Source organism: Marmota flaviventris, chromosome 1 (genome assembly GCF_047511675.1).
Source record: "Marmota flaviventris isolate mMarFla1 chromosome 1, mMarFla1.hap1, whole genome shotgun sequence".
NCBI classification, from domain to species: Eukaryota; Metazoa; Chordata; class Mammalia; order Rodentia; family Sciuridae; genus Marmota; species Marmota flaviventris.
In genome coordinates, this window is record NC_092498.1 from 94,663,284 (window position 1) to 94,678,838 (window position 15,555).

At 38.7% G+C, this 15,555-nt stretch overlaps 1 protein-coding gene across 2 annotated transcripts in view; it reads right to left on the bottom strand.

Annotated features, from left to right (window-relative positions):
- Positions 1 to 15,555, bottom strand: part of Aoah (acyloxyacyl hydrolase) — a 214,424-nt gene that overhangs the window by 144,891 nt on the left and 53,978 nt on the right. For both annotated transcript variants that reach the window (XM_027939630.2, XM_027939631.2), the window contains exon 4: positions 9,110 to 9,209. In XM_027939630.2, coding sequence (XP_027795431.2) covers positions 9,110 to 9,209 — 100 coding nt within the window. The remainder of the gene's footprint in view (positions 1 to 9,109; positions 9,210 to 15,555) is intronic.

Consider the following 15,555-nt stretch of genomic DNA (forward strand, 5'->3'; position numbering starts at 1 on the left):
CACAAATGGCTTCTTTCTTATTTAATAATTTGTATTCTTCAAAGCCTAGAGGTCTGAGGAAACATTACTCACACACTCACCCTAGTTAAGGTGGACGACAGGGGTGGGGCACACACAAGCTGGGGAGGTTGACCAGACAATCAGATGGGGACAGAAAAGCTTAATTTTTCTGTCTAATTTGGGTTCTGGGCTACTATTTTGCTAAAATTGTGCATAACAGAAATCATGGAGGCTCCAAAGTAATAGATGATGATGACAGAGGAAGTAATTTCCTTTCTTTGACGTAGACATTCTGCTAAACGGAGGGCACTTATTCATTTTGATTTTTTTTTTGTGAGCCTGTCACAACAAAGGCAAGTCATAATTACAGGGCTGAGAGGACAAAAGCAGATTTCAGAGATTTGAATCCTAGAAAAAAGATATGGGTTAAAGAAATTTATTCGAGCACTCATACCCTGCTACACACCCCCCACAGAGAGAGAGAGAGAGAGAGAGAGAGAGAGAGAGAGAGATGTGTGGGGTGGGGTGGGGTGCGATGAAACCTGGGACCTGAGAATATTTTTATTAAGAATATTTATTTATTGAGAATATTTTTATTAAGAAGAACAATAGCTGGTTACTAGAGAAGATTGGTTTAAAATAGAAAAGCCTATTAGACTTCAATCCTAAACCCCAGTCCTCTTGCCAATTCCTTATTGCTTTTCATTCATTGATTCATTTCTTTAATTATCATTTATTGAATACCTACTGGATCCCAAGAACTAGGGGGATTCTGAGAATATGCCTGCAGAAAGTTCTCATTCAAGTGCAGGGCTCCTACTGCACCACGAGCTGTTTCAACAGGGGACGTAACTAGCAGATATATTTCTGGGGAATGGCTACGTCCTTGGTCAGAAAGGAGGATTGAAAAGGACAGAATGGATGCTGATGATGAGATGATTTTTCGGAAAGATAAGCAGCGAAGGTCTAAGTCTAGATAGATAGACCAAAACATTTTCAGGCCCAGTTTGGAGTCTGTGAAAAAGATGAAGAAGAGGATGTGCTAGGAGTATAGACAGGTGTCATGCAGCTTTTCACTGCTGTGAACAGAATACTTGACAAGAAACACTTAGAGGAGGAAAGGTCGGTTTTGGGCTTTAGAGTTTCAGAGGTTCAGTCCTTGGTCAGCTGACCCCTTTGTTCTGGGCCTGAGTGATGCAGAACATCATGGCAGAAGGGCACTGTGGAGGAAGACTGTTCAGTGGCATCTAGGAAGAAGTGAAAGAGAGAGAGAGAGAGAGAGAGAGAGAGAGAGAGAGAGAGAGAGAGAGAGAGAGAATGCGTAGTAGCACAGATCCAGGGACAAGATCTAATTCCCTATACCTCCAGTGACCTGCTTCTTCACATCATGCTCTGCTTTCCTACAGTTACCACCCATAGCCCATCAGATGAATTAATCTACTGATGATTGACAGCTCTCATAATCTAATCATTTCACCTTTGAACATTTGTGCATTGCTCACACATGAGCTTTTAGGGGGAACAGCTCATATTCAAGCCATCACAAGATACAAACAAGTTTTGGGAAAAAAAATGAAAAGATAAGGAGTACTATGAAGATGTTACTGTCCTTATTTTATGGGTAACATTGGGTTCCAATGTAAGCACATTTATTAAATACACACTTATAGGGCATCTTTAGAGTCCCATCCCCTAGACCAAGTAGTGGGAACAGACAGCTGGGAAGGTATAATCCCAGCCTTACAATCTCACAGACGAGCATTTGACATTCAGGAGGTCATTAATGACCTTAAAGGAGAGACCAGAAACCTAGTAAAAGAATTCAAGTTCATGAATCCACCAGGAAATGTGTAGAAATCAAGGAATGGTTGGAGAAAAGAATGACATGAGGGAGTAAGTAGAGAGATGATTTTTGGGGTGTCTGGGAGGTTACCAGATGACAAAGAGAAGGCCAGTCACAGGAGAAGGGACAATACTTGTAAGCTTGTTGACAATAGCTTTTAGACTTAGGCTGAAAACGGCTTCACACTATAAAATAAGCTAAACATGCATCTCTCAAGGGAAGAGTTAAAGGAAACATGTTCAGCAGTGCCCTTCACATCGGATCTCTCAGTCAACCAATCCTACGAGGCACCTACTATGTACCAGCCCCAGGAAATGACAGAGTAAGAAAGATGAGGTCTCTGGGCTCAAAGGTTATGAAAGAAACAAAGAGCTGTGAGGAGATGGGAAGGAGGCCTTCTTCAGACAAGTCAGTCAGAGAAGGCCTGGGCAAAATGGACCCACTTCAGCAGAGACCTGGAGGAGGGGAAGGTGTTGGCCCGACCAACAGCCAGAGGGGTTCTAGGCAAAGGGCCCAGGCACAGAGCTGAGGAGGCGGGACTAATGTGCTGGGCCAGCTCTTATTCTCTCTTGAAGGCTTAATCACTTCCACTCCTGTTCTCCCTGAGAGAGCTCAGCCTTCTTCTGCTGGGGTTCCTGTTTCTCCTGGAGCCTCCTTTAGCACACTTGTTTCTTTGTCATCCTTTGTTTCTAAGCCTGCCTTTCCAGTAGAATCACTACTTGCATTGATTTTGCTCACCACCGTTGTTAGAATACTGTTCTACATAATTCATTCTACATAAATATTTGCTGGCTGGAAAAAGGAAAATAATTATTTTTGTAGAAACTATGGGACTCAAGGGGAGCCTTTCCATTCTCTAGGTATTTATTAGTAGGCCTGTTTATACAACAAGGCTGTCATATCTGTTCTGCAGACCTGTAATGGGATAATTTATGTGGACAACCTGGCTGTGGGTTGGCACTTGGTAGACACTCAAAGGAAAAAAAAAAGTTCCTTGAGGCATAACTAAGTGAATGAAAGAATACCTGGTTTAATTGGTACTGAGAAAGTTGGAACACTTGTGCAAGATTGTTGGAAATTAAGCTTTTCAAGCTGTTTCATCAAATCTCTAAAACCGAAGCGATCTTTACTTCCCACTGGCTCTGAGAAGTGGCTATTCCAAATGTGCTCTATAAACTATGCTAAGCACAGGTGGTGCTGACGTGAAGAGATCTGGAGCTCAAGGCCTAGGGTTGAGTTCTGTTTCTACTCACCAGTTACAAGGTTTGTATCAGGACCCTAATCTTCAACTGTAAACTATGTTTGATGATGAATACCTATAAAACAGGGTTTGACCCTGTGGGACTGGATTGAAATTGGAGACATCAGTATGAACTCATGTACACACACACACACACACACACACACAATGAGATGAATAGACACAGAGACAACTACAGATACATGTGTACATGTGAGTTGTGTACATACATACTTTATTTAGCTGTCCATTAAGAAGGACCAGAAGCAATGACACCCCAGCAGCAATGAGCACTCCAGCCTACATCTTGGTTTCTAAAAACCATTCTCCATGAAAGGAACCTTGAAAGGAACCAAGTTCTTTGGAGAAATGGTTTATGCTAGAGTTGGGGGAACAAAATATATGACACAACAAAATGAGCTTGGATCATCTGCTCATACCAGAAAGGAAGGAAGTCCTTAAAAAAAGATGCAGGCACATCAGAGAGACACAGAATCTACCTGAAAAGTTCCCAATGGAGGAAAAACTGGAAAAATTTGAGCAACAAAGTAAATAACATAGATTTAGATTATAACTCAAAGCATAAAATACATATGCCTGAGCCCATACTAACATAAATGAATGATTCACTAAATAACTAAAGGGGGCGAAGAGACTTCTTTATAGAATTCCAAACAATATCCAAGAGCTGGTGGCATGGTCCTCCCTGGCCTCCCTAAGTGTGGGCTGGATTTAGAGACTCACTTCTAGGAAGCAGAATACAGGAAATGAGGAAAATAGTAACTTTACAGTGGGGAACCCGGCAAGCAGCACCTTAACCAAGGGATGAAGTTTGATCTCACCAGTGATATCATGTGGCATTGTGTACCCCTAATAGGCGGTGATGAGAAGGACACTGCCTATCTGGGGTCTTCTTCTTGAAAATCCATTATCTAATCAAGATACAAACATCAAACAAGTCCCAACTTGAGAAAAAATTCACAAATGTACTTAATTCAGTATTCCTCAAAACTGTCAAAGTCATGAAAAATAAGGAAAGATGGAGAACCAGAGACCACTATGGAGACAAGACAACTAAATGCTGTGTGTAGATCCTGGAGCAGCAAGAGGACATTGGTGGAAAAACTGGTGACATCTTAATCAAGTCTGGAGTTTAGTTGCTAGTAATAGATACAAAATAGTATTGTTGGTTTTTAATAGGCAATGCGAAGATGGTAACATGAGCAAAACTGAACTTATGTGAAGGGTGTTTTCTGCTGTATCCTTGTGACTTTTATGTAAATGCAAAATTACTGCAAACTTTTAAAAAAGTTATTAAGAAAACCAGTGTTTGGGGAAGACTCGATGATAATATCTGAAAACACATTATGAGCTCACAGGGCTACTAGGCACACAGTTATGAACACAAAGGAATGGTCCCTCAAACTCAATGAAATTTAGTGATTAATGAATCTTAGAAATGTTCAATTTCCTGTCCTCTGTGATTTTTTCCCCCTTAAGCTTTGCTACCTGAGACCTTATTTATATTAAAAGAGATGCTTTGATGCCTGATGTTTAAAAAATAAAAGTAAATTCCTGAGGTCAGCTTGTTTATTTCCCAGTTGAAAAAGAATTTGTCACATGTCACTTTCTTATAATAAGGGTAAAAACTCACTCATTCCCAAGCTCATTTATGTCAGCTTCTAGGGAGTTTGGATTCCAGGAAATACAAAGTCCCTATGTATACATACGCTCCCACACACTCAGCACCAGAGAGTGGGGTTCTACAGAAACTGGATTCACCGTGGGAAAAGCTGCTTTATGGTCTGGTGGCTTTCCAAAGACAGCTGTTCTCCCTCCCAGAAGTTTAAGTGGGTTGGAGGCCCTGGAGAAATGAGAAGAATCTATCTCCATGCAGAGCATACATTCTAAACATGATTCTCCTTTAATGTGGATCAGAGGGGTGTGAAGTCAGTCTTGAGGGTGCCTGTGAGATGCTCATAAACACAGCATTCTCTCCAGCACATCTATAGTTAGGAAGGGAATGTATTCACAGTTTCAAGGTCTGCCTGGGGATCTCAGGGTTAGGAGACCTAGGAGATTCCTGAATAGAGCCCAGAAGACTACAGGAGGCTCCTGAACCAACTTGGGCTTTTACCTCGTGACACTAGGATCCCAAGACGACAGGCTTAAGGAGTCACAGGGTACACATGAAGAAGCTGCATTCAGTTTCAATTTGTGAACTGTGTTGTGAGAATCGTGCTTTGGTACAAACATATACACATGCAGGTGCACATACCAGCATCAGTCAATGTTCTGTGTGCAAACGAGGGAAAGACTGGTAAAAATAATTCCTCCCAGGTGGGTAACACAAAACCATCTCAGTGGACTTTGTAATGCTGGCCTGCTGATTTTTCCCCCTCTTCCCACCCTTCATCTCCCTCTCTCTCTTCCCAATGCTTACATCCCAATAAGGAAATCTATGTAATTCTAGACCTTTGCATTTCTGTACCTCATTTTCCTCATCTATAAAATATGGACAATATCTACCTCATGAGATTAAATGGATTAATAGATAGAAAGCATTTAGAAGAGTATTTGCATACTTTAAATACTGAAAAAGTCATTTTATGAAAATAGTTGACAGGAGATTTAACATTTTGTTGGGAGAGTTAAGAATTATTTTATGGAGAAGGTGACAGTTGAGATGAGCTTGTAAATGCATTTACTGCACCTAACCTATCAAACATCATAGCTTAGCCCAGCCTACCTGGACAGGCTCAGAACATTTACATTAGCATACAGCTGGGCAAAAATCATCGAACACAAAGCCTACTTTATTATGAAGTATTGAGCATCTCATGTACACACAGATGGATGTTTGTAGACATGATGGGATGTGAAAACACAATATCCCCAAACACTGGCAATGCAGCCTATTACAGAGGAAATTCCTGTAGTATGTCTCCTCTGGGAACTATGGCTCCCTGTTGCCACTCAGTATCTCAGAGAAGGTTGCAAACCTCTTACTAAGAGTTAGGGAAAATTGAAAATGTGACTTCTGCTGAATGTGTATAGATTTTGCACCATTGTAAAGTTGAAAAATCCTAAGTCAAACCACCTTAAGTTGGGAACCATTTATACTGTGTAATTCTATTTACATGAAGTTTGAGAATAGAATTTTATATCAATGAGCTAATCTATGGAGAGATTTCAGAAGAGTAGCCACTTTGGGGCATTGACTGGGAAGCCTTGTGGTGGGCTAGAGATTATTTATATCTGTACCTGTATGTTTACCTGCTTTTAGTGGGTAGGTAATTCATATGTGTTTTGTAGAAGTGATCTATGGAAAAAAAAAAGGTTTACTATGTACCATTTAAAAATATGTGTTCAAAATGTAACGTTAAGAAGGAAAAGCAGGGTACGAAACTATATATGCTCAAAACAACCTTGAATGCAATGTAATGTATTTAAAAATTAAAAGGAGGATAATGAACATTTTAACATTGGTCATTTCTGATAGGGGGATTTCAGTTGACTGTCTTGAAGGAATGCCCAAAGGAGTTTCCAAAACACTGACTCAGTGATAAGACCCAAGCCAAACTCTCTGAGCAGAGCGACAGGATGCCAATTCTGTTCTTTCCCAGGGGAGTAACTTTCATCAAGTTGCATAAACTCCTCAACTCTCAATTTTCTCAGCTGCAAACGGAGTTATACTTATTTGAATACCCTAGGGTTGAATGGGGGACTAAACAAGATGAAGCATGAACCTCTGCCCAGCATCTGGTGCCCAGAGTGCTCAGGACATGCCAGTTATTGCTATTGAAGGAAACACAGAGGCAGAGGAGAGTGAAGCTGTTCAAGTTCACTCTGACTGTTCCTCTTTTCTGGATCATCTGTAGAAATGGGGCTGCTCAGGGGGATTTAAGAAGAGGAGGAAAGTCCAGAGCAATCCTCAGAGGAAGTAAGGGGAGTTGCCGAGGAGGTAGGCGAAGGTCCACCAGCAGCACTGGCACCCAGCTGGGGCAGAAAATGAGTGTTTCTAGGTGAAATCCTTCAGCTCCCTCCCAAAGAGGATGGTTGAGATGTTCCTGAGTTGGGGATTGTACTGAGAAGTCCAGGAAATGAAATGTGGGATATAAACTCCAGAGAAAATAAAAGTAAAGAATGCTATTTTAATTGTGAGAGTTTTAAAGTTGAGCATTTTGTATGTATGGGGCTGGGATATAATGTGTATATAATATGGCATTATTTATGAAAATCACAGAAGCCCAGATCACTGACCTTCCTACACCAGGAAACACTTCCTCCTTGTGATATTAAATGGTGATTATTAGAATACAATACTCGCATGCCATTGAACACATAATATGTTTTTTTAAATTAAAGACTTAAAAGCAGCATACTACAAGGATGCAGCTACATCAATTTTATAGCAGCACAATTCACAATAGCAAAATTGTGGAACCGACCTAGATGCCCTTCAGTAGATGAATGGATAAAGAAACTGTAGTATATATACACAATGGAATATGACTTGGGATTAAAAGAATAAAATCATGACATTTGCAGGCAAATGAATGAAGTTGGAGAATATTATTCTAAGTGAGGTAAGCCAAGCACACACACAAAAAAAATGCTGAATGTTTTCTCTGATATGTGGATGCTGATGCATAATTGGGATGGCTGGGGAGCATGGGAGGAAATTAGATAGGGCAAAGGGGAGGGAGGGAAAGGGAGGAGGCGTGGGGGTAGGAAAGACGGTGAAATGAGATGAACATCATTACTCTAAGTACATGTATGAAAACACAAATGGTATGGCTCTACTTTGTGTACCACTAGAGACATAAAAATTGTGCACTATATGTGTAATATGAATTGAAATGCATCCTGCTGTCATATATAATGGGTTAGAATAAAAAAACTATACAGGCCACCTTGTAAAAAATAAAAAATAAATAAAAATTTAAAATTAACTAACTCTGTTAGAAACTAGTAGAGTCCACAGCTTCTCAGGTGGAATTAGGGGAAATTTAATTGGTAGTCAATAATGGATGAAGCATGAAATACACACGTACTCCAGGCATTTGAATCCTTTCTTCTTGCTCAGGGAGATAGGCTTATGATATTTAATGCTGTCAGTCAGCAAAATCATGTGCACTGGTTAAGCTGCAAAGAATTAGAATTGACTTCTAATTTCAATGTGAATAAAAAATTTATAATAAAATGGAAACAGAGGAATCACGATGCTGGGAAAAGAAATCAAGAAATTTTTCTTATAGGAAGTTTGTGAAAATCATATTGTGAGGCCTAATAGGATTTCATATTATACTTTCATCTGGAGTGTGGGGAGGGAATTGTGTCAACATTTACAGCCTTGTCTTTGACTGCAATCCAATTAAAAGTTGCTCAAAATGATATAATGCACCCAGGGTGTTCTGAACAGCTGTCTCTGAATAATAATGATATTTATAATAATCCCATTAGCTATCATTTTTATTAAAACCTTTTTATATAGTAGGCAGTGTGCTAAGCATTTTATGTTCTAGCTCACTTACTTCCCATGATAAATCTAGGAGGGAGGTATTTTCTTTTACACATTTTATGAGTAAGGACAACAAAGCTCTGACTAGGGTGTCCAACTGTGTAGGTTTTCCCAGGATGTGGGACTTTCATTGCTGATCCTAGGAAAGTCCTGGGCAACCTGGGATGAGCTGGTCACTCTTTAAGAGTGACTTGCTTGGTTTTTAAGTGGTAGAGAAGTGGATTTAAACTTGTTTTCCTTGGTTGATTAACTCTCCTGCCTGCTGCCAGTCCAGCTCAATATTACTGTCCACAATAGCTAGATAGCAAAGACATTCTTTGTAGCCTGAGAGGAGGGGTCTAGGTTGAAACTAGTGAATATTATTTCACATGGAGTAATTGAAAATGTCATCTTGACTTTCCTGTCCCCAAACCTCAGAGTAAGTGAAGTTGAGCATCCTTGATGACATTTTCAAAGGGCTTTAATGTCACTGTAGACAACATTCAGGGTGGAGCCCACTTACCCTGGGAAGCGGGTAGAGGTGGCACAGCGGTTGGCCAGTGTTCTGCTTACAAAATTCCAGAGTGTGACACACCACATCAGCATTCATACCTGCCTCAAGCCTAGAGGGAAATGGGGCAAAACAAAGGCTATTAACGTCTCTCAGGAAGGAAAGACTAGGAAACCGAAGCTATTTCAGAGAAAGGTGAGTCTCCAGAAGGGATTCTAATACCAACTACTTGGGGCAGCCTGGCCTTCAAGAGCCCCATGTGGGTAGCTTCTGGATCATAAGGATTTCTGGCCATTGCTCTCTGCTCCATCTAGAATAAGGTCTTGGGGGCAGAAAGGGCACACACAGCCCTCAGCTGAGTCAGCCTTTCTCATGAGCTTTGAGGTTCTGTTTAGATGAAACCACAAATACAATTAGAAAGGTCCTGGGTGTAATTTGAGGGAAGAATATTTTGAAGTTTGCAGGTTAAAGCAAAAAAAAAATTATGATACACTCTTCAGCACCTAAAATTATTTTCTTTTTCTTTTTGGTACCAGGGATTGAACTCAGGGGCACTCAACCACTGAGTCACATCCCAAGAGCTATTTTGTATTTTATTTAGAGACAGGGTCTCACTGAGTTGCTTAGTGCCTCACTGTTGCTGAGGCTGGCTTTGAACTCACATGATCCTCCAGTCTCAGCCTCTAAAATGATTGTCTTAGGTATAATTCAAACCATCTGTTTTCCTTTAAGTAAAGAAAATATAATATAGAATTATTTCTTTCCCTGGGATGGTGTAAAGATAGAGCTCTTTGGTGTACATCTAGATAAACCTTCCATATCCATTTTCTCTTTGGCACTCCCAAAACTGCTTACCAAAAAAAAAAAAAAGAAAAGAAAAGAAAAAAGAAAAAAAAGCATATGATGTGTTGCTTTGAATGAAGGAAAAACTATGGATTTTTAGTAAAAATTTCAATGATATTATTGATTCAAACCAAACCAAAGCAGGAAAAACAAACAAATCCAACAACTTTGGTTGGTAATACCCAGAGATAAATCTTTGTATTATGTGGACAGTGATGGGTTCTAGAAAACACTTTATGGAGTTTCTTCCAGGCCACTTGACTTTCCCCTTCAGCTATAGGGGTGGGCTTCTGGTAACCATTTTGATGTATTAGTCCCCCTTATCTTTGGGGGATATATTCTGAAACGTTTGGTGGATACCTGATGCAGCAGAGGTAACAGGTTTATACCAAACACTGTATATATCATACTTTTGCCTATACATTCTTAACTACCATACAGTTGAATTTATAAGTTAGACACAGAAAGAGATTAATAACAATAATGACAAATAAAATAGAACAGTTCTAATAATATTTCATAATAAGAGTTATTTAAAACTTATAAATTATTTCTAGAATTTTCTAGTTAATATTTTTGGATGGCAGTTGAGTGCAGGTCACTGAAACAGGATAAAGGGGAACTCTGTATCCTATAATTCCTGGCCAATTGATTGAACTTCATCAGACAACTGTTCCAATCAGAATCAATCAGATGCTCTCTTAGGAAAAACTAGAATTGTTAAAAAAGTTTGACTTTGGTCCAGACTATCCTCAAATTAAAAGGAGCTGTAGTCAACTGGGACTGTAATATAGTCATCTCCCAGCATGTGGACTGAGTCTCTGGAAAACAAGTCTGCAGGAAGGGGTTCTGGGGCAGAATACAGAAGGAATGAGGAAGCCCAGGGAGAGCACACCAGGGTTCCTTTGGTTTCAGATTCAGTCTCCTTTAGATACCTAGATATGTCCCTGCCCTTGAGTTCCATGATATGTGCACTCTAGGTTCCTTACTTCTCTCCCTATCAAACCGTTACAGTGAGGACTCCATGTCTATTACTATTACTGCCACCTTTCTTTTCTTCTCCCTGACCCTCCTCTTCTTCGTCCTCTTCCTTCTTCAAAACCCAGGTCAAAGAACCAATCAAATACAAATAAATAGATGAGCAAAAGGAAGTCTAGTAGAGAGCAGAAGAAAGAAAATAGGGGAGGGAGGGAGGAGGAGAAGGAAAGAGGGAGGGAAAAGAGGGACCAAGTATTGAAATCAAATTTAACCCACATATGAGTTTGTCAGGATGAACCCAACCACTATGTGTAACTACAAAGTTCAAATAATAATAATAATAATAATAATAATAATAATAATAATAAAAACACCTCAAGGTCAAGTTGTTTCTGTTTCTTGCAACTGCAGGCAGTTATAGTCATATGTGGTCCAACCCTTGAGAACTGATGGTTAGCACTGGAACACTTGGCCAGGGCCCAAATATAAGTATTGAATCTGCTCCCCACTCCATGCCCATCTCTGTTTATTTCCCTGATGCTCATTTCACAGACCTGGGTTGTCCACCCATCAAAAGGAATTTTAAACCTGGACGTGCAGAATAAAAATTGAGATTTAAAAAGGTAAAGCAAAAATGAAAAGCAAACAAAACATTCTGGTTTTCACTTAATGAGGGAGCAGCGCTTTTAATGGTTGCTGAACATCTAATAATTTTAAAATCTCTAATAATTTTATCTTTGAACTACCACCCCTTCAAATGCTGGAGGGGACCTTGAGGATTTATTTATACCATGCATCCTCCTGTAGACAGAGTTGCCTGTTGTATTAACAAAACCGTGTCTTATCAAAGCCTATCAGAGAAACAGGTCCACCTTAAAATAAATCTACCACTACACGAAGATAGGTTGTGACCACAAGCCTCCAAATTTCATTCCAGCCCAATGAGACTGACAACGTGGTTGACATGATGGCTTATCAACCTTGTGCAAGTAAGAGCTAAGAAGGAAAAACAGTTCATCATAGTTCATCATGAAAGTCACCTGCTTAGCCCCAGAGTCCCTTCATGGGAGGTATATGTGTGTGGGATGTAACTCAAAGTGTCAAAGGAAACCAAGACTTCTAAGCAGCAGGCCAAGCTGTTTGTTACAGATAAAGTCAATTGCCAAACTAATGTCTACTGAGGGTCAGTAAATCAGGAGAGGGTGGCTGTTTTCACACATCTGTTCTCAACTTAATGGTTCATTTGTTTAACTGATGACTGCTGTCTTTATAGGGGTCTGGTATTTAGTGGACTCAGGAGAGTGATAGATGGGGCTCTGCTTAATCTTTGTTTTAAACCAAAGGCCAACATCCCATCTGTGGCAATTCTGGACCACCAGAGCCAACTCATCCAAGATCTGTTCTCCTTTATCCTGCAAGAGAGCAGAATTTCAAGTGCATGAACTTGAATGTGGGAATGGACATGGAGACCACTCAGTCAAAGAGTGAGGCTAGCCCTCTCTGATCTGGGGAACAGGAGAGGGGAACTGGGCAAGGATCCTCGAAGATCCTTTAAGGTAGGACTTTATCACCAAAGACTTAAAGTGAGAAGTACTCCTCTTGACAAAAAGATAACATACTGAGCCCCATAAATCCACACAAATTTAATATCATTAAAATATGCAAGATGCATGAGAAGTAACAAGGTAGCACATTCCCTCTTAACTAATCTTGGGACAGAAGGCATAGACTAGACATGATATATGATATCTTTAGGAAATACCCAAACTCATGAGAACCATTTTCACCTAACACTATTTTCTTTTTTCCCCAGAGCAGCAAGTGAGAATAAAATGGTTGCATTTTTTTAAACTTTTTTTTTGGCTCCCAGAAAATTTGAAAGAAACATCTAGAAATTTCCCTCCAAACCCCTGCTTTCACACATTCATAGCTGCCTCAATATCAACATCCCCTACCAGTGCATTTGCTAAAATTCCTAAGCTACAATGACATTTAGATATCATCACTATTATCTAAAGTCCATAGTTTACACTGTGGTTCACTTTTAGTGTTGTACATTCTTAGGATTTGGACAAATGTGTAATGACATGTAGTCACCATGTAAGAAGCATCATACAGAGTATTTTCACTGTCCCAAAAGTCCTTTATGCCATGCCTATTTATCGCTCCTTCAATCCTAACTTCTGGTGTTCACTAAATTTTTGCTGTTTCCATAGATTGGTCTTTTCCAGAATGTCATATATTTGGAATGTCATAAAGTTGGAAAAGGTATAAACCCTTTTCACTTTGCCTTCTTTTCTTCAGTAATATGCATTTGAATTTCCTCCTTGTGTTTTCATGTCTTGATAGTTCATTTCCTTTTATTGATGAATAATAAATATTTCATTGCATGCTTGTACCACAGGCTTAAAAAAATCCTACTGGACATTATGTTTGCTTCTAGGTTTTGATGATTATGAATAATGGTACTATAAACATTCATGTGTAGCTATTTGCATGGACATAGTTTTCAGTTCAGTTAGATAAATATTCAAGAGTATAAGGGGGTATAGGAAGGGAGGGGCATAGGAATAGGAAAGACAGTAGAATGAATCGGACGTAACTTTCCTATGTTCATATATGAATACACCACCAGTAAAATTCCACATCATGTACAATTACAAGAATGGGATCCTAATTAGAATAAGTTATACTCTTTGAATGTATAATATGTCAAAAATATACTCTAATGTCATGTATATCTAAAATGAACAAATAAAAAAAAGAAAAGAGAAGAAAAAAGAGTATAATTGCTGTATTGCACGGAAAGGCTATAGACAGTTTTTAAAGAAACTCGCTGTTTCAGTTGTTTTGATATTTGGTCATTCTAATGGTGAGTTATGGTATCTCCTTGTTCATTTAATTCACAATCCCTTAAGAGCATATGATGTTTAGCATCTTTACATGTATTTATCTGCTATCAGTATATCTTCTTTGATGAAATATCTGTTAAGTTCTTTGTATCATATTTAAAATAGGATTTTTTTTATTATTGAGTTTTGAGAATTGTGTTACTTATCTTTTTGTCACTCATAAGAAAATGCTCAAGATAACTAATTCAAAAGGAGGAAAGGATTATTTTGGCTCATGGTTTCAGAGCTTTCAGTCCATGGTCATTTGACCCTGATGCTCTGGCACAGGACCATCATGATGGGAGTATGTGACAGAGTGGGCCTGTTCACCTCATGGCTGCCAGAAAACAAGAGAGAGAGACAGGAAGGAGTTGGGTTCCCAATAGCCCCTTCAAGGACATGCCCCCAATTACCTTCCTTTCACTAGGCTCCACATTCTGAAGGTTCCACCACCTTCAAATAGTGCCACAGCTGGGGACTAAGCTGTGGATTTCACCTTTGGGAAACACTCAAGATCTAAACCACAGCAAGAAATCTTTGTGCATTTTGAATAATAGTTTTTATCAGATGTTTTTATTTTGCACATAGTTTCTTCATTTATGTGACTGACATTTTCATTTCCTTGGCATTGTCTATTTGTAGAGTAAAAATTTTAATTTTCATGATACCTAGTTTATCAGTTCCTTATTCATGGCTCATAACATTTTAGATCCTAAAAATTTATCATCAAACCCAAGTTCATCTAGATTTTCTTCTATATCGTCTTCTGGGAGTTTTATGGAGTTAATTGTTACATTTAAGCCCATTTGAGCTCCATTTGAGCTCATTTTTTGTGAAGTCTGTGTCTACTTGTTCAATCCTAGTACATAAGAAAGTATTCGCTTTTGTATATTAGCCTTTTATTCTGCAACCTTGATATAATTGCTTATTAGTTCCTGGATTTGTTGTTTATTATTTTGGATTGTCTACATAGAAAATCATATCATCTGCAAACAAAAAATGATTTTATTTCTTCCTTCCCAATCGGTTTGCATTTTATTTCCATTTATTGTCTTATTGCATTGGCTAAGACATCTATTATGCTATTGAAAAGTATTAGTGAGAGAGGCATCCTTGCCTTGTACCTGATATTAGTAGGAAAGATCCTAGTTCTCAGCATTAAGTACAATGTTAGGATGAAGTGATATTGGCCAAATTATGTTGTTATATTTATGCATTTGTGACTATAGAACAAATCCCATCATTATTTATAACTATAATGTACCAGTAAAAATGGTATAGTTTTAGTTTTAGGTTTATTGTAGTATTTATCAAGTTGAAGAATTTTCCTTTTAATTTCCAGTTTACTGAGAGTTTTATATTGAATGGAGGTTGGATTTTTTTCAAATGATTTTTCTGCATCTGTTGATATGATCATTCAAGTTTTCTTTTTGAGCCTGTTGATGTGATGGATTACATTAATTGATGTATGTGAACCAGCTTTGCATAACTGTGATAAGTTCTACTTTGTTGTGGTATGTAATTTCTTCCCATTATTAGATTTGATTTGCTAATGTTTCATGAAGTTTTTTTCTCTATGTTCTTGAGAATAGAAAATATTATTCTGTAGTTATCTTATAATGTCTCAGTCTGGTTTTGGTTTTAGTGTGATGCTGATTTCATAGTATGAGTTAGGAAGTATTCCCTTAGTTTTTCTCTTCTGAATAGATTATACAGAATTGTTATGATTTGTTTCTTGAATGTTTG